At 37.8% G+C, this 27,127-nt stretch overlaps 1 protein-coding gene across 3 annotated transcripts in view; it reads left to right on the top strand.

The window, feature by feature from the left end:
• The window catches only part of LOC122813826, a 140,444-nt gene extending 114,701 nt beyond the window's left edge, over positions 1–25,743 (top strand). For all 3 annotated transcript variants that reach the window (XM_044086353.1, XM_044086354.1, XM_044086352.1), the window contains exon 2: positions 24,740–25,743. In XM_044086353.1, the coding sequence (XP_043942288.1) occupies positions 24,749–25,495 (747 nt within the window). In that variant the 5' untranslated portion in view covers positions 24,740–24,748 and the 3' untranslated portion in view covers positions 25,496–25,743. The remainder of the gene's footprint in view (positions 1–24,739) is intronic.
• Positions 25,744–27,127: the final 1,384 nt, after the last annotated feature.

Consider the following 27,127-nt stretch of genomic DNA (forward strand, 5'->3'; position numbering starts at 1 on the left):
CCTGGGTTCGGGACTCACAGTGGGATTTTATTTTTCTTTTGAACTGAGTACAGGACCTGTCAATCAAAGTGCCTAAGGCACTTTTAAGCAGTTGTAACCGGGTTAGCGCTGGTTTGCGGAGCTCACGCATGCACTGGCGGTTAGCTCCGCACAAGCGCACACCTGATTACAACCACTTAAACGTGCTTACTCTTGCACACCCGCTATTTTCCTTGAAAGAAAAGAAAAATGGGGAGACAGGAAAGTGGTGAAAAAGGGGTCACAAAGAGGGTAAGACTTTAGGGAAACAAGCTTGGGATGTGCAGGAGGGATGTAGGTAAGGCCCATAGCTGCCCATTTCTTCAGCAGCAACAGCTGTGCATATGTATGTAATTTGGTGTGACATTTGAAACCTTCCACCCCTGAGAGAGGTGTCAGGACAACAATAATACTTGTTGTACAGCCAATTGGAATTGATAGGTTCCATGTCCAGTAGACATGTGTGCGGAATGGGCAGCTATGTATGGGGCGTAATTTTTTTGTGGGTACAGAGTGCCCTTTTTTTTTTTTTTTTTTTCAGGTGAGAGTGGTATGTCAGGTGAAGGTAGTCAGTACAGCTGGGGAGGTAGGTTGGGTAGGTTAACAGACAAGACAAACAAGACGCATACAGGGGCGGTGTATGACACGTGTGGGGGGGTTACACAATTGACGGGGACGGAGGTTTGGATATCCAGAGCCCATGAGCCCACAGATGGCAACAGTGGAACTGATATCCCCACCCATAGGCAGTTGCCACTGTTCCTTCACTGCCCAGGATGGGGCTGTGCTGGGGGCTGTGTAGGCAGGGCAACGGGCATGCCCGTTAGTTGCGCCACCCATGCCTCGAGCTGGCATAGGGGCTCGAGGACAGAGTCCCGAATCTCCCTACGCACCACAGTCCGGACGCTACGGAGGGTGAGTGGTGGATCTCCTCCGGCCACACTTGCAAAGGGGGGGGCGAGCCCCATCCCCTGCAGCGCTTCCACCCGCAGGTGGCACAGGGCCACTGGAGGAGTGTCTGGACTCGGCACTAGTGCCAGGTGCACTTGCCAGCTGAGGTGGGAGAGGTGGGTCTGCTGGAACCCGCCTTCCCTGTCGTTCTATGTTTTGCATTATGTCATGACAGTTTGGGTTAGTGACATATATTACCATTCACAATTAGTTGTAACAGCATGCATTAGTATTCCCATTAACCAAACACCCAGATATTCACACCATTGAACAGCATGCATAACACATGCATAATTTGAACAGTAATACACAGTCCAACAACATGCAGGGTTGATTGATGGCAACAGGCCATCAGGTGTGGATGTATGAACAGGGCGGATGCATCAACAGACATGCAAATATATATGACCCAACAGGACAGACGTCCAGGGTGGTAATTGTGATTGCACATACCATTTTCACGTGGAATGGGTTATAGGTGGTTAGAGGGTGGGGTAAATAAAGTAATATTAACACCTTCAATACAAATACATATGCTGTACATTTCTAATAGCTACAGTTATATACACACTACTGTTCTAACTACAGTGTCCTATATGTTAACTTCTTAACCTTGCAGATGGGACTGTTACTGCAACATCAATCTACATTTTATTGCTGTTCATACACATTCATATCGAGCTTTGTTCAGATACATCATCCTGTTACCTTTGCTTTATATACTTGTAGACAAGTGTGGATGTTTGGTATATCAGACAATCATCCTATCTGCGTATTTCAGACTGGGAGCAACATATCCAGATTTTGGTGTACACATTCCACATGCAGCAACACTTTGAACAGATTTTGCTGTTTGGTTCTGAGTCTCACATGCATTTAATTTTGTCCTAACTGCAGTATAGTTTATTCAGGGGTTATTACTACTGTATTGCTGTATTCCTGACACTTTCTCACACTCTCTCACTTGCTTTCATGTTACTATTCAGACTGGTACTTCTAGGCTTTATTGACATGTTTTAACAGTAGTTATTACAGTTCTTTCCAGCAGTCTCACTTCTGTCATGTTTCAGTATTTCCACAGGGATATATTTCACACATGTGATTTCATCCTCTTCTGCAGCTGTACTTTACATGCTGCTGCAGGTTGTGTACTAATTTCTTACAGGCAGGGCAGTTTTATTTCAAAATATATGTTGGACAGTGTCATGTTTAGTTTACACTTACAGGCTGGGAACTGTTGTAATCAGGCAATACTTGCATACACTTTCACACTGTTACTTGCAGATTTAATTCCTTCCGGGCTACACTGCACTCTTTTGCTGACTGTCATACATTTATATATCTTTACAGTTACTAGTAGTGGATTACTGACCTGCCTGGTGGCGCAACCGCACCAGCCTATCGGCATAGGCTCTGCGGTTCCAGAACGGACACCTGCAGCTGTAATATAAATGAAGTAATATTGGAATACACATCTCCATAATTTCAGGTAGTTTAACTTTCTACATACATAATTAATTGTTACTTACTCAGTGGTGGGCGTTGGGTGATTGCCGGGCCTCCTGGATCCAAAGGTTCAGTTGGTCCTGCTTGCATCTCTTCAGGTCCGCATGGTGGTGACAGACCTGCTCACCTGTCCTTGGAATTCCTGTGGCACTGGTGAGTTCATGAGCCAACTGGTCCCACGCCTCAGCCCTGTACGCTCCCCAGAGGACCTGGCCCTGCATGAGTTGGGCCTCATGGTTGTGGACTAGGAGCCAGGCCATGTACCTGGACTCCTCAACACCCCACCTCTGCGCTCGAAAGCGACTACCCTCTCCTACACCTGACATTCTGCCTGCAGGTCTGTTCTACAATCATTTATGCTGTGTATTCCCGCCTATGGGGCTTATATAGTCCGTTTTTCCCACATATCTGTGATTGGCCATTTTGGAATTGTATCAACTTCAGTAAACCTGCATTGTCATGCTGTAGTTTGTATTCATTCCTATATATGAGCTATTATTGCATTTCTAGGTACTGCTGTCATGGCTTAGTGGTTCTGTACCTTGACTATGGTGTATAGTATCCTGGGTTCGAACCTGGCCACTGCTTTTTATTTTTCATGACTGTCTAGACATGTTGAGGGGTGTGTCTGTGTAAAGGCAGTTTTGATACTGCTTGCTCAACGTTGCCCGTCGGTTAGCTTGTTTGCGCGGTGCGCAGCTCCGCGCAAACGGGGTACTCTGGTTTAAGCCTCATTTGGCTATCGGCACGCATATTCCGCTCAGCTCAGTTAGGGGCACATATATTTAGCATGGTAAACCACTGCTCAGCTATGGGCACTCATTTTACACCAGTTAAACCAATGCTTATCTACAGGCACATACACTCACTCTGTTGTACTGTAGCTCAGCTATGGGCACATCTGGCAGTTTATATTCATTTCTTAGCTCACATTTATTCAATATAAATGGGATATTTCATTGCATTTTATATATATTCTGGTTTTATGTGTACATATGTGTCAGGGACTTGTTTCCTGCTTATTTTGCAAAAATAAAAAAATTATGTTGTGGGGGCTCGAACCATGAATGCCTGCTCTGCAGCCGGCATCTCTACTGCTACACTATTGCTTCCTGGCTTATTTTGCATATTTAGTTCTTATATGCTTTCCCATTGACTGCTAACTGTAGCTGCACTACGGGCACGCCCGCGCAAACGAGCGCACTCACGGTTAAACATCTTTACAATTTAAAAAAAAATATGACATTTTCATTTAGATTGTTTTATGTTTAATAGTCTGTAGGGGCATGTGTTGTGTTGTGTTTATTCACATTTCCGTGGACTCTGTTGTGGGTGTCTACTTTGGGCACTTTTACACTTCTGGGGGCGTGTCCGCTTGCAGGGCTCAGCCTACGGACATGCCCCCTACTGTCTTACACGGACCGTGTTCGACTTAGGTGTGATTCAGCATGCTCTCATGAATATGCAGAGCATGCTGACATCACTCCGTTTAACTGCAGCCTCCGTGTAAGAGTTATAACTCTTACACGGAGGCTTCGTGAATCCTGGGGTGTATCTATCTATCTATTTATCTATCTATCTATCTACCTACCCATATATAATATGTGTAATTATATAATGAATATTTGACATGACACTGACATACAAAAGAGCAACCAAAACATGCCAAACATTTGGTTCACCGACAAAATAAATGGCAGAAAACAACAGATTGAAAAAGGAAAACAAATTCCTTTTCTGATTTATAAACTATAACCCTACCATACCCAGTCATACCAAATGCATCTGAATTACAGAAAGGGATTTTCTAATGTTAGGTGAATGATTCGGAATAGGGTTTGTACACATTTCTAAGGCAGGCAGACTTCCCTTAGTCTTTTCAGTAAGTGCCATGAACTCTTTTTACATCTGCCTGACTACCAGCAACTTAGGCAAGTGTGCCTTGATTTAATGTCTCAACCACAGAATGGCATACTTGGGAGTCCATCACCCCCCCCCCCTTATATTGCACTGCATTGTCAGCATTTGAAGATTATTCCAGTTACATGGTGTAGGAATAGAACCCACAGCTGCCTGATTTTCCATTTTGATTTAGCAAGTGTGCTACCTGATGAGCTTCTGAAACTGCTCATGTTTCTTTATCAGGACCAAACATGCCTTTTGTGGCAATAGCAGTACCTTTATGCCCTTTTAGTAACTTGCTTATTTCACACTGAAATATATCTGGTGTTGAAGTTATACCAAATGGCAGTCTTTTGAAACAAAACCTTCCAGTTGGAATACTAAAGGTTATTAGCTTTTGGCAATGTCTCTCTAGAGGCATTTTCCAAAACCTGTTCGGAGAGTCTAAGTGGCCCCATGGCACAGTGGGGTAAAGCCCTTACTGCATCTCAGACAATCCGTGTTCAATTAGCAGCAGGTTCTAGAGGGCCTTGGACAGAGGGGAAGGATGTGAGCAGCTGATGTCAGCTCATCTAACCTGTAGAGAGGGAGACAGCCAAGGCTCACTGCAATAAGTAGGAAATGAACCTGGCCAGGTCCATGCTGCACGAGTGGCGAGTTGCTCAGTTGGGTGTTTGGACATAGGTGAAAGGGTGCATGCACCTCTGCAGGATACAACTGCAGAGCTACAGCTACTATGAAATGGGAGTTAGGGGACATTTCCTGACAAGCATTGTGACTCTACACCAGCTTTCTTGATCTCCTCACAAGCCCTGGAATGGGATCAGGTTAATGCTGCACAGCAGACATAAAAAAAACTACTTGGAAAGTCTAAAGTAGAGAACATTCTGATATCAATCAGCTTAGGTGCAATCATACCTCTCAACCTCATAGAAGTAGAAATCTGGACAATGCCACAAATAATGGGGGGACAAAGGCCCAAAAATAGGGAAACTTTTTATATATTGCTCTTCCAAAATTAGAAATTTGATAGACTAACAGGTTTTGCATTAGCATGACTTTTCTGAAGGATATGAAGTCTGAAACTCAAATGCCTGCCATTTTCTTCTGACTTCAGTCCTTGATGGCTTGCCGGTGACTGGCCAGAAAACCGCAATTGTATAAGAAACAGGCTAAAACCATGAGGCAGAAATGTGGACATTGTATAAATATCCGGAGAGTTGAGAGGTATGGGTGCAATATCATCTAGGTTAGTAAGAATAAGCATGCATCTCATGACTGCATCATTTAACTTTTATAAATCAGCACATATTCTCACATTACTGTTCTCTCTAATAAGTGGAACCATGCGTGCACAGCATTCAGCCAGTTCAGGTACACTTTTTGTCATACCTTGCATATATTTGAGATGTGCCTCTACTTCCAAAAGTACTAGAAATGGTGCTCTTCTGGGTGTGTCAAGGCATATGAGACAGTTTCAGGCTTTAACTGTATCTTAACTTGTTCACAGATAAGCAGACCTACTACATCACATAACTCATCCACATTAATTTGTTAATCCTGGTAATCAGCCTCAGCTCACACAGTTCTACTGAGCAGGGTATTTAAGTGTAGACCTTCCAACGGATAGACCCAAAATTCACACTTGTGTCGCTTCCACTCAGTCATTGCTAGAAATCTTTCTGCACATCTGCAAAACTACATACTTTTGTTTCTGTTTCATGGAAGCATGGATGCTTTGAGATGCTTCTGGAAGTGTTCTTTGCTGACTTGCCAGTCTAATTCAATGACTGATGCAGCAGTCACTGAACCCATAAAAAATGCTTTCTAAACATCTTTGTTGGTATTATTTTCACTGGCTACTTTTTCTGCTAACAGTCTTATAAACAACAGCAAATTATCCCAATTTCTTGTACTTCTTATACCTTTAACCATGAAATGAACTAAACTTAAATGAAAATAAGAAAAACTGCCACAAATATGAAGAAAAATACTCTTTTAATGAGCACTTTCATCAGTAGATACACTTGACTTCATCAGATTACATAAAACATTGACATCACTTCCTTTTAAAAGCCAGGCACCACCACATGACCACAATTAATTTCCTCTACAGGATTCAAATTGTATTGCAACACCGTTTCTCAAGCTGTATTGCTCCTACAGGATTCAGGTTGTATTGCAAAGCTATGTTATAAAACTAAACATTGAAATATATGTGAAATTTGATTAAGAAATAATAATAAAAAAATTGCAAGACAAAACAAACTGCAATAGTGTGTTTGTTCTTCACACTAACCCATATGTATAACTAAATAACAAACATCAATCCAGCATACTGTTGATGCACTATAAAAAGATGTATTATAAACATACATTGATCACATTTCCCCGACTTTCCTTATTTGCTGTGCAAGTTAAAACATTACAAAACTATCAAAGATAAAATTCAGCTTTCAGTTTTAAATGACTAGAGAGGGAAATAATATCATTCAACCTAGGGGGGTTGTTGGCATTAAATCTTAACTGCCACATATATTCTCTAAATTTGAGAAACAGTTCTCGTGGACCCCCCCCCCCCCTGTTGTTAAGAACAACTTGGTCAAAGGCAATAAATTTATGGTCAGAATTTTCCTTGATGTGCAATGCCAATGCATTTTTTTCATTGGCTTTTTAAAAATCATAATTGTGTTGGTATACACGCACTTTGAAAGGGTCTATATTAGAACACCGAACATTTGAAATGTCGGGTGTTCTAATATCGACCCATTTTCAGCAAATGCTGAAAATATCGAAGTAACAGGAAACCGAATTCTTTTCTAGGGAAAGAATTTGGTTGTCCGTTTCTGTTGCTTTGGTATTTTCAGCGCTCTGCTGGAAAGTTACGAGTCGGGTTCAGATAAGTGTGCGATTGTGTGCACGTGTGGGTTAGGGTGGGTTAGGTGAGTTAGGGTTAGGGTATGGGTCAGGTAAGTGTGCGATTGTGTGGACATGTGGGTTAGGGCGGGTTAGGTAAGTTAGGGTTAGGGCGCGGGTGAGGTCACTGTGCGATAGTGACGGACCTTATGGTTAGGGTTTGGCTTAAGGTAAGTGGATAGTAAGTGGTATTTGTATACTTTAGTGTAGGGTTAGGTGTTAGAGTTTAGGTGTATGTGTGTGGACTGCTGTTTATTTGGTGTGCTTGTGTTGTGTGTATGTGTTTTGGAACAGCAAATTTTTTCCCTAGGAAAATATTTGCTGTTCCGAATGTTCGATGTTTTTTTTTCGATTGCTAGGGTTCGATATTAGAACACTCGACATTTTGAATGTTCGGTGTTCTAATATAGACCCCTTTGAAAGCCTTTTTAGTCTTGCCTATGTAAAATCCTTCACAGGATTGGCATAAGGCTGTATAAACTACAAAAGTGCTGTTACAACTCAACCTATGGTTCAAATGTATTAGACCATAATGTGGAATATGTAGGGTGTCCATTTCAAAAATACTGGAACATTGTGTACAATGACCACATTTGGTCATCCATCCTTTTCCATAGGTTTTTATAACCCTCTGTGTTTTGTTCAAGTAAATTTTTAAAACAAGCATCTTTTTTTATATACAACACATGGCTTATCCCCCACATTTTTTAACAATTCTTGATCTCCTCTAAAAATAAACCAGTTCTTATTTAATATGTCCTTGATGTCATAAGATAATGGGTTATAAGTTAAAATGAGGGCCTTGCTGAAATCTTGGGTCATGTTTGTATCTTCACTCAAAATGTTAATATTAGGGGTAACAATACCAACTGTATCAGTCCCTAATAATGGAAAAAAAGTGTCCACATACCCTTTTTTCCGTGACCTCATTAAGAATTGGTTCAATAAAATTGTTAGGATACCCTCGTTGTTGTAACATACCCCTCAACTTGTCCCTCTCTTCATAGAACATTTCTATGTCACTGATCATACATGCCAATCTAACACATTGGCCTTTGACAAGTGACTTTTTTGAAAGTCAGGGTGTCCACTCTCATAGTGTAAGAGCGTATTGGAATATGTGGGTTTTCTGTATATTGTGGTTTTAAAGTTCTGTTCTACTTCATCTTTGATTATAAATATATCCAAAAAATTGATCTTGTCACTGCTTTGTTCCATAGTCAAATTTAAAAAAGATGTACTAATATTTGAAAATTCAAAAAATATCTGTAATTCATTTTCACTGCCTTCCCAGAATATGAATATATCGTCCAAAAATCTCCCATTGAATTTACACAGCTTGAATAGTTCTGAAGTGAATACTTGAGTGAGTTCTCACTGGGCCAAAACTATACTGGCAAACAGGGGGGCACAGGCTGCCCCCATTGCTACGCCTGTTGTCTGTTTAAATAGCTGGTTCTCAAATATGATGTAATTGTTAAGGATCAATTCCATTAAAGTTCTAAACATTAATATTCTTTCATGCCTTATATTTATGTTGCTGCATAAAAAGTCATAAAATAGGTCAAGGCCCTCTTCATGTGGTATTACACTAAATAAATCTTTTATATCAATGGTAGCCAAAATTAATTTATCACTATACAATTCTTTCTTGATTTTCTTCAAACAATCCCCACGAATCCTTGAGTATATGTTGGTAATCAAGAAGCATAGATTTTAAATGAAAATCAAGAAATTTGGTTAAAGGTATTGTTTTCCATGCTTTTGCATCCACAATAGGCCTTGGGGGAGGGGGTTCTAATGCTTTTATGTATCTTGGGGATTCCAAATATTGTTGGAGTTTTGGGGTACATTTGTGTTAGAAAGCTATGTTCTTGCTGTGTTATCTGATAGTTAAATAATAAATCATTCAAAGTGACATCAATATTTCTGTTAGCTGTATTAAACTCATTTAGAGAGCTCTCCACATAACAGTCTCCATATAGAATCCCCAACATTTTATCTATGTACATTTGTTGGTCCATAACCACCAAACCTCCTCCCTCATTAGGCTTCATAATTCTAATGGATTTATTGGAACAAATACTCTGGAAAAGTCTTGTTTCTCACACTGTTAATTTAAATGTAGTAATTTTGGATTTGGTTAACAACATTCTGATATCATTCATGCGCATATTTTCAAATAAATGAATAGTAGGGTGGGGTGGAGGGTTGAATGTACTCGTTCTTGTACAACCCTTAACTGGTTCATAGGTACCATTCTTCTGAAAAAGCAATTTAAATTTAATTTCCTAGTATATATTTTTAAATCTAGGAGATACTTGTCAACATTAACATTTCTTAATGGTACAAAATTCATGCCCTTGAGTCTCACAAGGGATAATTGGCTAGGCTTAAAATGGCTCGCAAGGGCAGTTAGCTTAGTACTAAAGCTCTGATTTTAGAGAAACTCGAACACCACTATAAAATGCTATGAGCTTTCACAAAATTCCTATATATACTCATAGGATATTTCTATGTGGGACCAGTCATAAATGGTTATACAGCACTAAAAGCTGATATAAGATGCGAGTTAAGACAAAGATATCACTGAAGCCCTATAATGCGAAGATCACCTTGAAATATTAAAATATGTTGTTTCGTAAATGAGGTAATTTAAAAAAAAGTGGAAAAGGAGATGGTGAACTGTTAAGAGAATAGAAGGAAGCAATATAAAACAAAGACTGAGATTATTAAGGAGAAATGTAAAAGTGTTTCTACTGGTATGCTAAGGAAAAAGCAATATCCATGGCAGAAGAGTTCAGTACAGGATACACACAAAATGGAAGACTTTGAAGCTGTTAGGTTTATTATTGAACACAGCTGTTTACTTCTTTATTTATTATTTCCTTATTTACATTTAGTGACTGGGAATGTCCTGCTGTGAAGTCCTAGTCCCAGGGAGATGGATCTCTACACATAGAGTACATGAAGCAATAACATATAAAACATTCTGCTGAAATTAGTAACATAGTTAAATCAGCATTTTTGAATGCCAAAAGCACTAATATACATGACAGTACAATCTAGTTAAGCAATATGCAGAAAGTAACAAAAAGAAATGGACTTACAAACTAGAAAGTAAAGAAGAAATTGTGAAAATTAGGAAGGTTCAGCATTAAGGGAAAAGACAATATACTTCAAGGCTTACCAAGCCTACAAACCATACTGTAAAGTGTGTGTGTGTGTGTGTGTGTGTGTGTGTGTGTGTGTGTGTGTGTGTGTGTGTGTGTGTGTTTGTTTCAGAAATTAAGGAGGGTATGTTAAATGCAAATTAAAGCAAAAGGTAGTTTTCACCCCTGAAAAAGTGAGGTTTATGATACCTGATCCACTTCTGTAATATACAACAATCTTTAAGTGAGCCATTTTTTTCTTAAACAAATTTTCATCAGAGGGAAGGTTATACATCTGCTGAAAAGTATGTAAGTTACTTAGTTCACTGATTGGAAATATCAGTTTTAAAAGTAATGTTGGGTTTACCTCATTATATTGTTAGCCAGTATAGAAAAGTAAAAAGTTGAAAGTGAATAATTTGCTTGGGCAGCAGTTATGGATATTAGCATGTACATAAAAAGTATAAACCATTGTGCTGAAATTATGCTGGTAGCTATTTGTAAGTGCAGTGAAACAAATATTTTATTTATGCTCAAAAAGTATTGTTTGCCTGAGCATGTTTGAGAATTACTTTGGATTATTCTCTACCAAAGGCTTAAGGTTCATGCAAACTATTTTCATACATTTGAAAATTTACATGAAGAAAGTACACTCCCAGAAGAGGGAGCCTCTCTTTTATGACTGTGCATATATTTGAGAATTCTGGATTAATGTCACATGAGAAGAGAGTACAAGGACCATGGGTAATAATAAGCTCCTCCTCTGTCTCTCAACCCTCATCCCATTTATAACCATACCAACACACTAGGGTAACACCCACTGCCATTCCCTTAAAGGAACATCATACTAGATCACATTGTACTTGTATCCTCTCAGGGCCAGCCTTTGGTCAACAGGTGCCCTGGGCAAAAGGTCTCCACAGTGCCCCCAACACCATTAGGTGCCCCCAGCCTGGTCTACCTACACCATCCAGATTATTAGAAAAGTGCCCCTGTAAAGCAGCACCCTAGGAGGCCACCTAGGAGGCCTATGCCTAAGGCTGGCTATGCATCCTCTTAAACATATTTCCTTCTAAAACAGAACATAATAACTGCCTGCTTATGCCTTTTAATAACAGGTATGAGCTATTCCTTACAGTAATATCCAATAATAATAACAGGTCTGATATCACCAACATTCTAAGTTAAAACTGTTTTTATGGTGCGGTCACTCTTTATTTATCTTTTTTTACAGATCTTAGAGGTGTGCACAGAAGGTCACTATTGCTTGTCTAGGGAGTAGTGTGCAATTTACGGGAAACAAGTTGGACTATATTTTTTTGTTCATTACTTTTCTACCTTGCTTGGTGCTAGACATTAGATGTGTATACAGGTGGTTATATTTTAGGGGCAGTTTTGTTAATATTGATAACATTTTTTTAGAATCCTCCCCTCTGCCCATAGTGAGGAGGTTGGAGAGGATTGCACAGCAGAACAACTCCCACCAACAGCCCAGCTGAACCTATCTGGAGCAGACAGGTGGGACTAAAGCAAGAGGGAGGAGATGAAACTAATTATGGATGCTCCCTGTCCCTCTAAATTTTTAACTATGGCTTCCACTATCCATTTCTCTGTTATGAGAATTGAAGAAGCACATAATAATAGAACTATTTCCACTTTCAATGACTTTAATATATTTAACTGCAGTGATACAGCTCTTGATTATAGATTTTTTGCTCCATTTATTAAAGGTTTTACCTTTATACCACAAACTCATATTGCGTTAGGTGAACGTTTCATTAGGTTTAACTTTTATGTTAAAAAAATACATTTGGCTTTAGTGTATTCTTCTGATAATAGGGCACTCATCACTGAGTATAATCCTTGTCACACCCTGGTTAGAAGGGGCATGGTGAATCCCCTTCTTCATACTTTACTGGTGCTATTTGAAAAATATTGTATTAGGGACATCAGGTAAGCCTGTTTACAAGCTTTGAGTACTCAGTTGCATAATACGCCAAAGGAAGAGAATGTTTTATTAAAAAAGCTTAGCACTAATGATAATCTGCATATTATGAAGCCTGGTAATGGATGGGATATTGTACTAATGAATAGTATTAACTACTTGGGTAGAATGTTTTCCTTTTCAACTAAAAGGAGCAATATAGTAGAATTGCCAAAAATGAAATCTATATTGCAGACAGCAAAATTTATTTAATTTTGGATGATTTAATTACCCAGGGGCTTATTAAGCACAAGTTATATAGGTTTTTGTGTGTAAAACTACCAGTTATCCCCAGTTTATTTGGGATCCCTAAGGTTCATAAGGATGCAACTAACCCCCCCTCCCTTTTCACTGTATAGTGGCAGCTCATGGCTCAATAATCCACCCACTAGCAAGTTACATTGACAAGCTGTCTAAACAGTTTACGGCCAAGTATCCCTACATACTTAGGGATTCATTGGACTTTGTAAGGCAATTAAAGTCTGATTTTTTCCATCCTGAACGGTGTCTAGTGACAACAGATGTAGCCAATTTGTTTTACTGTATACCCCACGGAATAGGCCTTATTTGGTTTAATGAAATGTTATGTCGGTGTGAGTACTTGTCCAATAGGGACATTAACATTATTAATTATTTCATGGAGATCATTTTAACAAACAATTTTGTATTCTTTGAAGGAGAATATTTCAAACAAATCAGCTTAGTGGTCATAGGTGCCACCTGTGCTCCCATAGATGCTGATGCAATTATGTGCTGTTGGGAACAGGAATATGCATTTACATCTATTTATTAGTCACACTGTTACATTTCTTCATTGCCTGGATGATATTTTTATTATCTGGAAAAGAAATAAAGATATATTGTTAGAATTTATTTCATATATAAAGTCTTTAACTCACTTTTTGAGGTTTACCTATCAAGTCTCAGATTCCATGATTAATTATTTAGCTATTACACTATTTAATGATTTTCAATTAGGTAAATTCCACCATAATTTATAGAAAACCTACTTTTTCTAATGGTTACCTGTACTTCAAAAGCTGTCATCCTTACAAACATAAAAGGAGTTTGAGGGACAAATGATCAGGCTAGCCAGAATCATTTCTGATGATATTTTCATTAAGGAAATTGATAGATTGGTTGAACTGTTTTTAGCAAGAGAATATCATCTTAACATGCTTGAGGACATTAAAAATGCAATTTTAGGAGGTAAAATGATATGTTACAGCCCATTTTAGGGGTTGGGATTACAATATATCCACTTAAGTTATAAAAACAAAAATAATGTTATAGGGTTTGTAAACAGTTTGATTATGAAATATGGGCAAGAAACTCAAATTACTGTTCCACTCATACAGAAACATTGGGAAATTATTTTAAATGAAAAATTTTAAGTGATAGGTAGGTAATAAACATTGTTTTACTTATTCCATGAATCTTTATATTAAAGAGAGATTAGAAAGAAGTGTCAAACATGTTATAAGAAACAACAATTTGTCAAGAGTTGGCACAGGGAAATGTGAAGCCTGCCCACAATGCAGATTTGTATACAAGGGTCAGGAATTTTTTGTTAGTATTGCTAATTACAAGATTATGTTCCATTTTCATTATGACTGTAATACTAGGAGGATGTGTATCTTGCATTTTTGCAGCCAATGTTCCAGTTTCTATGTTAGGAAAAGCTAAACACAAATTAAAAGTCAGAATGCAGGAACACCTTTATGATATTAATGTCATAAGGGATTTCAATGCTTTATTTAGGCATAGATTAGTTTATGAAAACAATAAGATGTTTTATTTTTTCATATTAGAACAGGTAATACAAACTCCCAGGGATGGACCCTGGGAGCAGACTCTAGAATACCAGGAATTATTATGGCAGCTAAGGTTGAATGCAAGTGAGCCCCCAGAGTTGAAAGAGTTGAATATATAAGAAATATAAATTTTCTTGAGAAAGGATAAAGATGACTTATGAAAATTATTGGCTTGGAGCTTGAAGTATCCACACTTAACTGGTGTAGATCTTACAAACACTGCCTGGTCAGGGACTCCCAAACATATTGAGATGAAATAAAATTTTAGGCAATTTAGATGACCAATGTTCTTATTACTTATAAATGAAAGCAATATGACCCTTCAAATACTGAGGTTGACAAGATTCTAGAAATCTATTTAATTTTCCCCGTCTACCCTCTCGCCCTTCCCAATTTCCTCACCCATCTCCCATTTACCCCTTTTAACATCTTATAGCATCTTTTCCATTTATTAATTTCCCTTTCCATATTTTACTGCTCAACACAGAAGTACCTCCTCAAGCTCTGAGCCAATAATTTTCATGTCATCTTTATCCGTTTTAAAGAAAATTTATATTTCTTGTATATTGTCATTTATCTTTGACCTTTCTTTTCATATGAGTAACGCCTTATTAGGAGAGAAATCAGCAATAATAATCCCTCTATTGAAAACAGCTAGTCCTTCCCATCTCAGCCTTTTCAGATAATGACTAATCTTTTCTCACTCATTAAAAGTAATACTCCAGTGTACTAATACAAGTCACAACAATTATTCACAAAAATACTGTTGAAGATTGGCTGGCATGAACTTTATTCATTGATCGAGATCTAGCCTTTGACTTACAGGATCACTCTGTACATCTCACTCAACTCCACAGCATTAGCTTTTTTCTCAGGTTATTGTATGTCTTCCAAACAGAAAAAAAAAATCAAGTCATTTTTAATAACTTGTGTAAGCCTCTGTTCATTCACTTGTTCACTGATGCCTAGTTCTTGGCCCTATTATTATCTGCCTTTTCATCAATACTCTATCCATGATCTACCCCACTCTAAACTTACTACTTCTGGAAGGAAATAACTCATTATACCCATCAGATTAGGCAATACAAGTATTTCTATAAATATGCTTCTAGTTCAGAAACCATAAACTTACAGTCAGTCATTGTAAAACAAACACCAAGGTCTTTAGGATCAAACAAGAAATTGATTTTGTTCCACTTTAAAAAATGACAGATCCCATAATGGCAAACTTATTTCCAAAGTGCACATACATAAATATATTTTTGTTTCTCTGAGTCCCTATTCCCACTTTTTCATAGCCAATCTGACTTCATAACCAAATTCTTAAAGACTATAAATTGCCTATAACATCATTGATATTCCTACCCCTGAAACCCTATATTGTTAATAAAGGACATATTAATCCCAAAAATGGAATAAGACCTTCCTCGGCTTCTTCACACTCATACAATGCTTCCCATTTACAAAGCAAGGATTAAATAATATGTGTAGATTTATCACCCTAGCAGATCTTAGAACATATCAATGTGTTGTCCTTAACTCAGCAGACAGCCCCCCCCCCATTACTGAGCATGCCATCTTTTTACTGAGTTCCTCAAGCTATTTCATTCAAATCTCATTCCCATCTTGTCAACAAGCTAACAATCTTATCTTGTGACTGCCCCACTTAGGTCCCACCTACCAACATTCTTTAATCTACTTTAACCTCATTTCATTCTAGGGTCCTACTAAAAGATTCCTCTACAAAATGGATCCAGTTGCTTGACCTTCATTCTCCGAAATATTAGAAACTGCCTCACCTCATCTCTCTTTAAACAAAACATTCTTATTGTTCTAGAAGAAAGATGTAACTGCAGGTACAAACACCACTGTTCGAAAAAAAAACTCTGATGAAGTCTATTATTATATAAAAAGTAAAGATGTAAAGATGAAAGTATTATTTCTGTGGCTGTATTGGTTTTAAAGACAACTAAACTCTTTTTACCATTCCAAAGTTTTTTTATGTTTTGGTCAGTGGTGTTTGGACTATTTTTATTTATGACTAAGAAGAACTGTGTATAGGTTCATAGGTTCATAGGTTAGTACTAGGCTATCGGTCCTAGGGCCTATACAAGCCTAGCCATAACAATTCCCTGGATATTTCTTCCCACACTATTTACTTCCCTGGACCCCTGTCAAGTATGGTGACTGATGTGACAGGGGTCCAAGGAAGTAAATAGTGTTTGCTGTTTGTTGTATATTTGTGCTTGGTGTTTGTTGTATATTTGTGGTGTCAGTGAACCACAGGTGCTTCTGGAACTTAGGAAAATTGTATCACTACCTTATTTAATACCACAACCGATTCAGTCCTCTTGGGTTCCTTTCTTTTTAATCCTATTAATGATCTTCCATTCTAACTTTATATAATTTCACCCCATTAGAATATCTGTCTGTTTTGTGTCTTTCCTTCCCTTATTCCTTAAATTTGCTTGTCCTTTTCACAGTATGTATTCTATCTTTTGTTAGTCATACAATTTAATTTTTAAATTAGGCCTCTCATTTTTTTAGCTTGTTTCTATATGTGTGCAACTATCTATCTTATCTATCTTATCTATCTATCTATCTATCTATCTATCTATCTATCTATCTATCTATCTATCTATCTATCTGTCTGTCTATTCATATAGATTGCTGTACATTTAGAAAGCAGCATTGTGTATTATATTTAGTATTTTATAGGTTAATTGATTCAAAGGTATGTGCTAGGTAATCGGCCTGCAAGCCATTGCAATCCTACATAATGACCTAGATTTAAAGGTTACCTGCATACCTGTAGCCTCAAGCAGGGCAATACAAGATAGGCTGATTATCCAATTACCCAGGTTTACATTGAAAGAGGAAAGGGTGATAACTGTGTTTGCCATATAGTGGAATATTGTTGCAGAGATAATGACTGTGTTGGTATATGAATCTACTGGGGATACATTGTGATATGATTCTGTTACGCTAACATGTCTTATTTTCTGTTGCTAAAAGTTTAGCTCCTTTACCAGGAGTGGAAGAGAAGGTGAAATAGGATTGGCTCTATCATGGTTTGAAAGGCTAGACACAGATCCCCATGGAAGAATCTATAAGCAACTGAGTAGAGAGAGGGCCTGACAGTTTTTCCTGATGGCTAAGAGTTTTGAGGCCACTGATAATTTCAATTAAGAACCTCTGAGGTCTCTCAAGTTAGGTGATATGTTTAGACAAATACAACCAGAAGAGATGTTATATTCGATAAGTAATCTGATGAGATATGAGTAGAGGGGAATTAAGACTTCTTTTGGTCTATTGTGTATTATTGCAATTGTGAGTCAGTGCAATTTTGAATAATGACTCCCAGTTTATAGTCATTGGCAAACTTACACAGACCAGGAGTGTTGGCTGAAGGTATGCAAAACAGATAAAAAAGAGATGAGAGCCAACAATAAGCCCTGTGGTATACCACTGGTAACTTGTTTGCTTTCAGAAGTAGCACCTAAAACTCTAACCACATAGGTTCTGCCAGACTACTATTTAGCTATCCACAGTACTAAACTAAATAAACTAAGGGTTTGTATTGAGATTTACACACTTTTCAATAATGCTTGCATGGGTAATAGTGTCAAAGGCCTTGGCCAAGTCCAGATATGCTGTATGTACTGTTTAACTATTATCTACTGTTTCAGTGACTCTTTCAAAGAAATTAATGACATCAGAGAGGCAAGACCTTTATTTGACGAAAGCAAACTTAATGAGAGTAGAGCGTTAAGAGATTTTCAATGTCCAGATTAATGAGGTCTGAAATAATATGTCCCACAGTTTTACTCTTGAGGCTACTGAGACTAATGGATCTATAGTTACTAGGGTTTGTGGTCGAGTCACCCTTGTGTAATGGTATTACAATTGCTGTTTTCAATGCTTTGGGATGCTAACCAATGGACAGGCTTATATTAAAGAGGTTAAGTACAGATTCAGATAGGCCATATTTGACACTGATGATACATCAACCTAGTGTGTCATCTGGGCCAATGGATTTGGTGCTTTTGAGAAGGCTGAGAGGACTTCTTCCATAATAATTAAAGGGGAGGGCTGTGGAATCTTTGGAATATTTGTAACTGTGTGTGGAGTAAAATCTGCACTAAATTTGTTAGCTATTATAGTAACTATTTCTTTTGGGTAAGAGTGGGCTGTGGATATTGTAAGCCGTTTGTTCTTAACGTCCTGACATAAATACCTAGATGTAATGCAGTATACATATGTGCTTCTGTAAAGTATGTTTAATTTATAGATGCACATCTATGAAATGTGTATTAAGCTTGCTGCCATCTTTGGCTCAGGTCATGAAAGAAAGTGGTTCTAGAATCAGCTTGCCTACCTAGTTAGCAAATGTAAATAAATGATAAAAAATATTTAGGGTTGATGAAAAAAATAAATGATGAATACAACTACGAATATAACATAGTTGTAAGAAAATACACTCTATCAACAGAGAACTGCATATTTGACTTGTAACATGTATGCCCCATTTATGGGTATGGTGTAAAGCAGGTATAAAAATATGGTGTCTTACACATATTAAGAGATTTCTGGAAAAGTAATATTTGAGAAGCACTGAGTTAGGTGGACAAAGGTGGCTAAAGTACAGAAAAAGTAAAGGGAAATTCTTAAAAACATATAAGGAAAACTGCTTTCCCCGAAAGTGTGTGGTAACTAGTCTTAGATGAAAGAAAAACAGCGATGAAGAGCAGGCCTAAATTTACAATTTGTAAGAGAAAAAAGCTAATGTGGTTTTAATTTTAGCAACGAGCTAGATACTTGTGTAGCTGACTAGACTTGAGTAAATGTATTAATATATGCCTTATATTGGCATGAGCTAGTAGGTGAGACCTCAGTTTAATATTTATTCTGAAGGTCAAAGAGCAGCACTTCAAGTTTGCAACCCTCACCATGTTCCACAATCAAATTGTTAGTACTAGATTATGAACCCAAATATGTGGTGTTTCTGAGTCTAATGTCCCATATGAAATGGGGGGGGGGTTATTACATCATGATCAATGTGAAGTATGAGAATCTGTTCTTAGGTGGGCAAAGGGGCCGTGTTTTATCCTGAATACCAAGGTGGTGGCCCATATAAACATTTTTTAGTCTGCCTGGTTTGACCAATCTGTCCTGAATTCTCTCTAATGATCCTTTTTATCCCTCTCATGTCAACTGGCAACTGAATGTGAGATTTGGGTGGTGTTGGGTAATTTCCATTCTAGATTTGTATCTGTGCTGAGTTTATCCGCTCTTTCTGCTGGCAGTGAATTGTACTGCAGTCTACGGTGTTAGTTCTTGACAACAATCCTGTAGGAAGAAGTAAAGGTGCCTCATTGGTAAGATCTTTGCATCACAGCTCCAGATTCAGTTCTGACGTCTAGTATTATATGCACAATTCTGTATGTATGCTCATCATATGGCTACACTAGACTGTCTGTCCAGCTGTTTTATCTTTCCTCAATAGTAATAATAATAAAATAAACAGTAATAATTAAAAAGGGATGATGCTACAGCTCACTCTGAACTAAAATGCATCCACTTCTTGCTAGGATGCACCCACCACACCCTTGAAATTATAAACTATCTTACTGGATATTTACTACTGTATTTGAACCATGGGATGTGTTCTGATCCCTTCCCCTAGAATGTATGAATTGTCATCTGCCCCTCCTTTCTACTCACCAGTCCTGGACAGCTCTTGGAGCATCTAGGCTTCCCTATCAAACCTGGCTTTGCTGGGGTGTAGTTAGGGTTTTAACATTCTCTGTCATTTATCCAGTGATTTAAAATTAACATGGCACACCTGTTAAGAACTTTAAAGAATGTGCTTTACACACAAGAGTTATCTCAGTAATAATTCCACAAGACAGGCTACTGTTTGACACACAACTAGAAGTTGTTGGCTGGCTATCTAAATTTTCAAATCCTCTTTTCATATTATGTTAAAACCTAACAACTAAGTCATCGTATTGTGTAGGCATAGGGTGTCTTACAAGTTTCTATTACGAATGGACTCCAGTTTGTTTTTTATGCAGCCATTTTGTTTACTCTCTCTTTCTCGTCTTAACATCTGAAAGGAAATATGTTGCTGCTGCCCAGATTATTGGTAAGAATGAAAGCATTTATGATGCAGAAGCACTAGTGTTACAGCCATGGACTTTATCTGTGGGAGGGCTGATGGCTGTATTAGCTCCACCCCCACCCTATCCTCCTTGGATACACATCTGTCACTGAGGTCTCATCTTGCATGAGTGCCAGGTCAGTGCTTTGATCTCTTATGCATTATCCATCATCAGAGGCAGTATTGCAGTTAATGAATTCATTAGGATGGCCCACTTTTACTTAACTTTGCTAGTCTGTAAATTATATGGGATAGGCTCTTAAACTCAGTGTGTGATATTTTGGCCTAAAGTTCTGTAATGAAACACTTGAGAAGCTGAGTATGCACTGTATAGATCTAAGGAGGCAAATGGCTGCATAGTTCAAAAAAGTCAGATTATTTCATCTACACCAGGGTTGGCCAACCTTTTTGGCTCAGGGGCCACTTACCAAACAGTTAAAGGGTCACTTACCATACTTTAAAAGGTTGGGGGGGGGGCACATTACCATGAACAACATGTACCTGTTCATTCAAAATAGTATGTTGTAGGACATACCAAGGGCCAGATAAAATGCTTCAGTGGACCAGATTATGACCCTAGGGCCACCTCTTGGTCCACCACTTGGTCCAACACTTGGTCACTCCATATCTACATGGGGCTATATTAGTTCTCTGAAATGTTATTCCATTGAACACCTATTCATTGACCCCTATTCAGCGAAAATTGCTTCAGCGATTCGCTGAATTTACCAAGGGCAAGGAAATACTTGCCATAGCACAACGGACCAACATCTAGGTGAACTGAACCCACTGAAGTGGGGGGGGTCTCACCCACCACACACCCTGATGAGGGGGGCTTCGCCCCCCACACCCCCGCTAACTATGTATACCATCTCTGAGGTTGTACTACAGTGGAGAAAAGAGCAACGTTCAGTAGTTGGCCAACTACGTCTTTGCCCTTGGTAAATTCAGTGAATCTCTGGAGTAATTTTTTTTTTTTAGATGAATAGGTATTCACTAGAATAAATTTCAGCGAACTAATATAGACCCTATCTACACAGAAGGACATTACTTGTGCTGAATTCCCTAGTTTTGGAGAGCATAATTCATTCATGAATGATTTTAATGTTATTCGCCATCAGTTACCTTGTAATCACTTGAAGCTCAGCACCTCCTTGACTCTGGCTGTACATGTCCTTTTATTAGATAGTTGTCCCCCACCTTTGCTGACTTATATTATCAATGATACCGATAAACTTGAATTTGCATGTAGGGGACAGACTCACAGTGTGATCCTCACTTCTTGGCTGGCCCTTGGTGACTGGGCACTGTAGCTGTTGGTACATCATCTTGCTTTCGTCTGAGAAGGACCATCTATTGCACAGCTTATAAACAAAGCGATTGTGTCTAGATCTAGGGATGTCACTGTCCCCCTTTACTCAGCCCTCATTAGGCCAGTCATTGAATACCATGCCCTCTTTGTAATGTATCTGTCCAGACACATGCAACAACTGGAACACCCACAGAGATACCTTACTAAAAGAATAGAAGACCTAAACAATATGCTTTACATAAACCAATCCAAAGCTCTTTCACTATATTTAGAATCCTACAGGCTGCTAAGAGGTGACCTGTGTCTGGTATACAAACCACCTTCCAAACCATTACTGATGCATTTGCTGTTCATCAACAAGTCAAATGGCATTAGAAATCCTTGGTCTAGGGATCTAAACCTTTTCTGCAACATTAATGACACTGTTGTGAAACAGACTCCCCAGCCACATAAAAAAAGTTCATCACTGTCAATTTTCAAGCACAACTTAGATCTATGGATGAGAAACAGAAAATTTCTAATGGACAGAGGCAGCTTCTAAATGCTTTATTCCATGCATTAGTATCGTTAAATTATCTATGGTATGATACCATTTATTCTTATTAGGGTAATATATAATTATCGGCCATGGGATGGGTAAGGCCAGTCTATAACCAAATGTGATAGGTTATTTCAAGCACAGAAAGAGAAACTGGCTTGGCTTAAAATGGCCTGCAGGGGCAGGTAGTCTAGTATTTATCTATGAATCTATAAACCAGTAATACCATTCAGACCATGTTGCCTATGTTACCTTCTTGGAATCTTTCTGTCATAGTCCATGCCTTGGCCTCTTCTGGTCTCAGCTATTACAACATCTTTTTTCCTGTGGCTTCTTCAAACTAACACTGACTGGCATAGTACAGTTATATTTTGTGAATGCTACTGGTTGTCTATCTAGTTTTGTATTGTTTATAAAACTGAGTCTTTTGTAACAAAAGAAGGTGGTAGTTCCCCACTGACCAACACATACTTTATTCTCAACCACTCTAAAAAAAAAAATATATATATATATATATATATATATATATATATATATATATATATATATGTGATATCTGTCAGATGTTTGACACTACCTCAACTGAGATATGCAATGCTGAACAAATTATGCCAAAGCTTACAATGTTGAACATCTGTAATAGCATAAAACACTGAATCCTGAAAGTCCTTACAGCTCCAGATCCAGGAACAAGCTGTAACATGAGTCCCGAAGGTAGGCACATATCATCTGGTAGTTCATTGTATCGGGTGTATGGCATTGTAGGCTACAGTATAGTTTAGTCGGCATTGTCTGATATGGTAGAGGCAGTATTGAAACTCTAATATTCAGCTTATATATATATATATATATATATATATATATATATATATATATATATATATATATATATATATATATATATATATATATATATATATATATATATATATGTATATATATATATATGGTTCCCTATCAGAATCCTGAAACACTATAAGCCTGAAAGTCAAAATCCTGAAAACTAATGACTGAAAATGCAAAATCTCGAAAATGCAAAATCCTGAAAGTCAAAATCCTGAAAACACAAAATGGACATGCTGACGTCACTGTGGCTTTGCTATTGTTAGCCCTGTGGTGTTAGGTCATGCGTTGGGTCCAGGTAAGTGTGCGGTTGGTTTTATGTTAGGGTTAGGGGCGGTATAAGTGAGTTAGGGTTAGGGCGCAGGTTAGGCATGTATGCAATAGTGACAAATATTGAGGGTTAGGGGCGGTTTAAGTGAGTTAGGGTTAGGGCAAGGGTCAGGTGAGTGTGCGATAGTGACGGACCTTAGGGTTAGGGTTAGGGTCAGGGTCAGTTGGTAGATATTAGTGTCTTTATAGTGACATATTAGCATTATTTGTGTTTTCAGGATTTTGACTTTCAGGATTTTGCATTTTCGGGATTTTGAATTTTCAGGCTTTAGTTTTCAGGATTTTGACTTTCAGGCTTATAGTGTTTCAGGATTCTGATAGGGAACCATATATACATATATATATATATATATATATATATAATATATATAATATATATGTGTATATATATATATATATATATATATATATATATATATATATATATATATATATATATATATATATATATATAGATGTAGTTCATAATATCAAAAACTCAAATTTTGAGACATTTTTAATGCACGGTGGCATGCACCCCTGCACTCCCTGCCCCTATGGAGTTGGTATACATAAGTTCAGGGAGGTGTGTTCCACATCAGGTGTGCAGGGGGGCTTACTTTTTTTTCCAGCATGTTTGTTACTCAAATTGGAGTTCAGTGATACCTATCTTTGAAAATGTTATCATCAGTGACTCATAATGTAAATATTTGATCTTTTACATTTGTACTACACCTGTGGAGCATAAAACCATGAAACAGTGCCTTACTGCAGCCCCGTCTAAACTGTCTCTTAAAACACATCTGTTTGACCTGGCATATTTAGACTGTTTTGTTAATCACTTTAAATGTGCCTTCTGCATTAATGTAATATATGCCCTTGTCTCTTTCTGTTTGTCTGTTGTATATCTATGTTTTATTATTTTAGCATTGAATTATTTGTGTTTAAGCATAGCAATAAATCCGAGTTTGATCAATCCTGATTTTGATTAATGTAATATACTGACTACCGCTTGTGTCATGTATCAAGAAACTGCATAGGACTGACAAAGTACCACAAAAAAAGAAAGTTACTACTGAATTTAGATGTGCAAAGCTTGAAAAAAAAATTGAAGTTAGTTATTTCTTTGGTTTAATGAATATCTGGGTAGATTCTCCCCTTCACTGACCCCTGTTATTCATCTACCTATATATTATGTATCAGAATTTACAAGTTACATGATTGTTATTGCTTACATGTTGCTATCAAAAAAGGGTGTGTTGCTGTGTGGGTTAGTACCCAGGGAAGAATAACTTGAACAGATAACTGATATGAGTATTTTTTTTCTCCAGGTCAAGAAAATGGCAGCTGTTGTAGCAGGTCTGGTACCCATCGTCCGCACAGCTGTCGAAACCACAACAGATTACCAAGGACGCACTCTTTGGTTTGGATTCCTTATCATTCGTTTGGTGACATTGTATTTCTCTGAGCTACCCTGGAGCAAGTTAGACCCAGATTTTGAATGTCAGGTCAATGTAAGCTCATTTTGTCGAAAGGATTGTTTCAACCAACATTTTAATATTCCCATTGTCACTGTGTGGAACTTTGCTTGTATAATCTTCCTTGCCTCAGTTCTCGTGATGGAACTCTTTGCTTCTCACTTGCGCAAGTACCTCAGAGAGCACCTCAATATAAGTAATTCCAAGGCCAAGAATGATGAAGTAGCATTTATATCCAACCAAGAGAGTGAGAGTAGCACGAAAAAAGAGGAGTCTAGTGTGCAAAAGAGAATTAACTTTCACAGGGAGAAGATATTGCTTTACTTGTACCTAATGTGCATTATTTTACGAATTATATTTGAAATAATTTTTTTAATGATTCTAATCTTTTTGCATTTGCCAAAAGTCAGTGAAATTCCAATAATTTGTAGCACCAATCTGTGTCCTGGGCCATTTCCATGTGTTGTGAGAGCCTTACAAGACAAACAAATGGCTGTTTATGCACTAATTGTCGTCTCTGTGTTAATCACTGCTGTTAGCTTCTTTTTCATGGCCTATTCCTGCTACAACTATGGTGTCAGAAAAAGGTCCGAGCCCTTTTCACCTTAGACTCCTACAATGTTCTTGCAGAAAAGAAATTATGCTTGGATAGGATGGACATATCATGGACATTATTATGGTGAACAGCTAAGGGTCTGAAACTTTCATTTAGTGCAAAGATAACACTGAACATTGAGTGTTCTGTACAAAATATATGCACATTTTCCCCATAAAATGGTTAAAAGGTGTAATCTTTCACTGTATTTTTCTATAGAGTAAAGCAGATTCAGTTGAAATGAAGCATGATTTTTTTAAAACTGTAGTATGTTTCTATGTATAATTACAATCTTTTTGTAACTACTTTTTTCTTATCTTTGCATGAGAACTATGTGATTTTATCATTTCTCTGTTTTTGTCTCTCAGGCATCCCAAGAGGGAGCTGATATTTATTTAAACTCTTAAAACTGTCGGCTAAGTAAGATACTGAACAGATCAAGGCATACGTGTAGGGGCAACAGGTGTAAACCTACAAGCAGTGTACTCATGAAAGATAAGAGTCTGTTAACAACTATTCCAAAATTATTTTATGTAATGCACTTTGATTCAAAAGGCCTACTACAACTGTCATAGTTACCTACATCAAAACAGATTCTTTGGCACAAGTCTAACGTTAATATCTAAAATATTCACTTGATAATCTGCCTTCTGGTTACTTTGTTGACATCATCATATCATCATGACAGTTGTTTGCTGATGTCATAACACTGGATGGGTGAGATTTTATTGTATGCCATCTTTTTATTGCTCACACATAAGTTATTCCTGACCCCAGGTGCATTTGTCTGTAACATTCTCCCTTGTGAAACTTACATCCTGCAACCAAAGGTGCAGAATGAAAATGAAACTAGACCAAGGGCCTACATATCAGATAGACATAGGTTTGTGGTAAACCAAGACAGATATATGTCTGTGGTTGCCTGTGTATGTGTGTGTATATGTTTTTAGGAAGGAAACACTAAAATAAAGTTGCTGTTCTATGTGAAACTATATCAAGGAAAATAGAATTTTACCACGCCATAATTGACAAAGTGTTCCAAAATTTGAGTTTTGCAGCATATTTGATGCCTTTTTAGACATTAATGGCTAAAGACAAACATAACTCTTTTTTTTGCTGGTAATACTAACCAAAATAATTGAAAATTCAGAGAAAGGGTTTTGGAGCATTGCTTTTCAAATTTTCTTAGCAGAGTGCCAAAAGCCCTTACATATACTTTTGGAAGGTGTTCAAATGGCAGGTGGACAAAGCATAGGCAGGAAAGGAAAGGGATTCATATTTGTCAGTCTGGCATATGCACAGTTACAGAGGTGCCAGAAGCTGTTGAAGGCTGGGGGGGGGGGCAGAGGGTGAGAGGGGAACTTAGTGATCTAAAAAGGGCAACTGTTTTAAAATTATTTACTACCGCAACATAGGTTCACTTGGAGGACCTTTTAAGCTTAGCCAATTTCCCTTTTGATGCTTGAATTAACATTTCCTGATTGGTCTTACCTATCCCATAGCTGATAATTGTATATTCGCCTTAGTGAGAATAAGTGATCATACCATAGATAATTTGAGGGGACCCATGTAAGGGATGCAGCATTTAGGAGCTGCCTCTATCCATCAGTGGTATGAGGACTAATCCTGGAAACATTTTCTATTAC

This window comes from Protopterus annectens, chromosome 10.part0 (genome assembly GCF_019279795.1).
Source record: "Protopterus annectens isolate FY-2018-M chromosome 10.part0, PAN1.0, whole genome shotgun sequence".
NCBI classification, from domain to species: Eukaryota; Metazoa; Chordata; order Ceratodontiformes; family Protopteridae; genus Protopterus; species Protopterus annectens.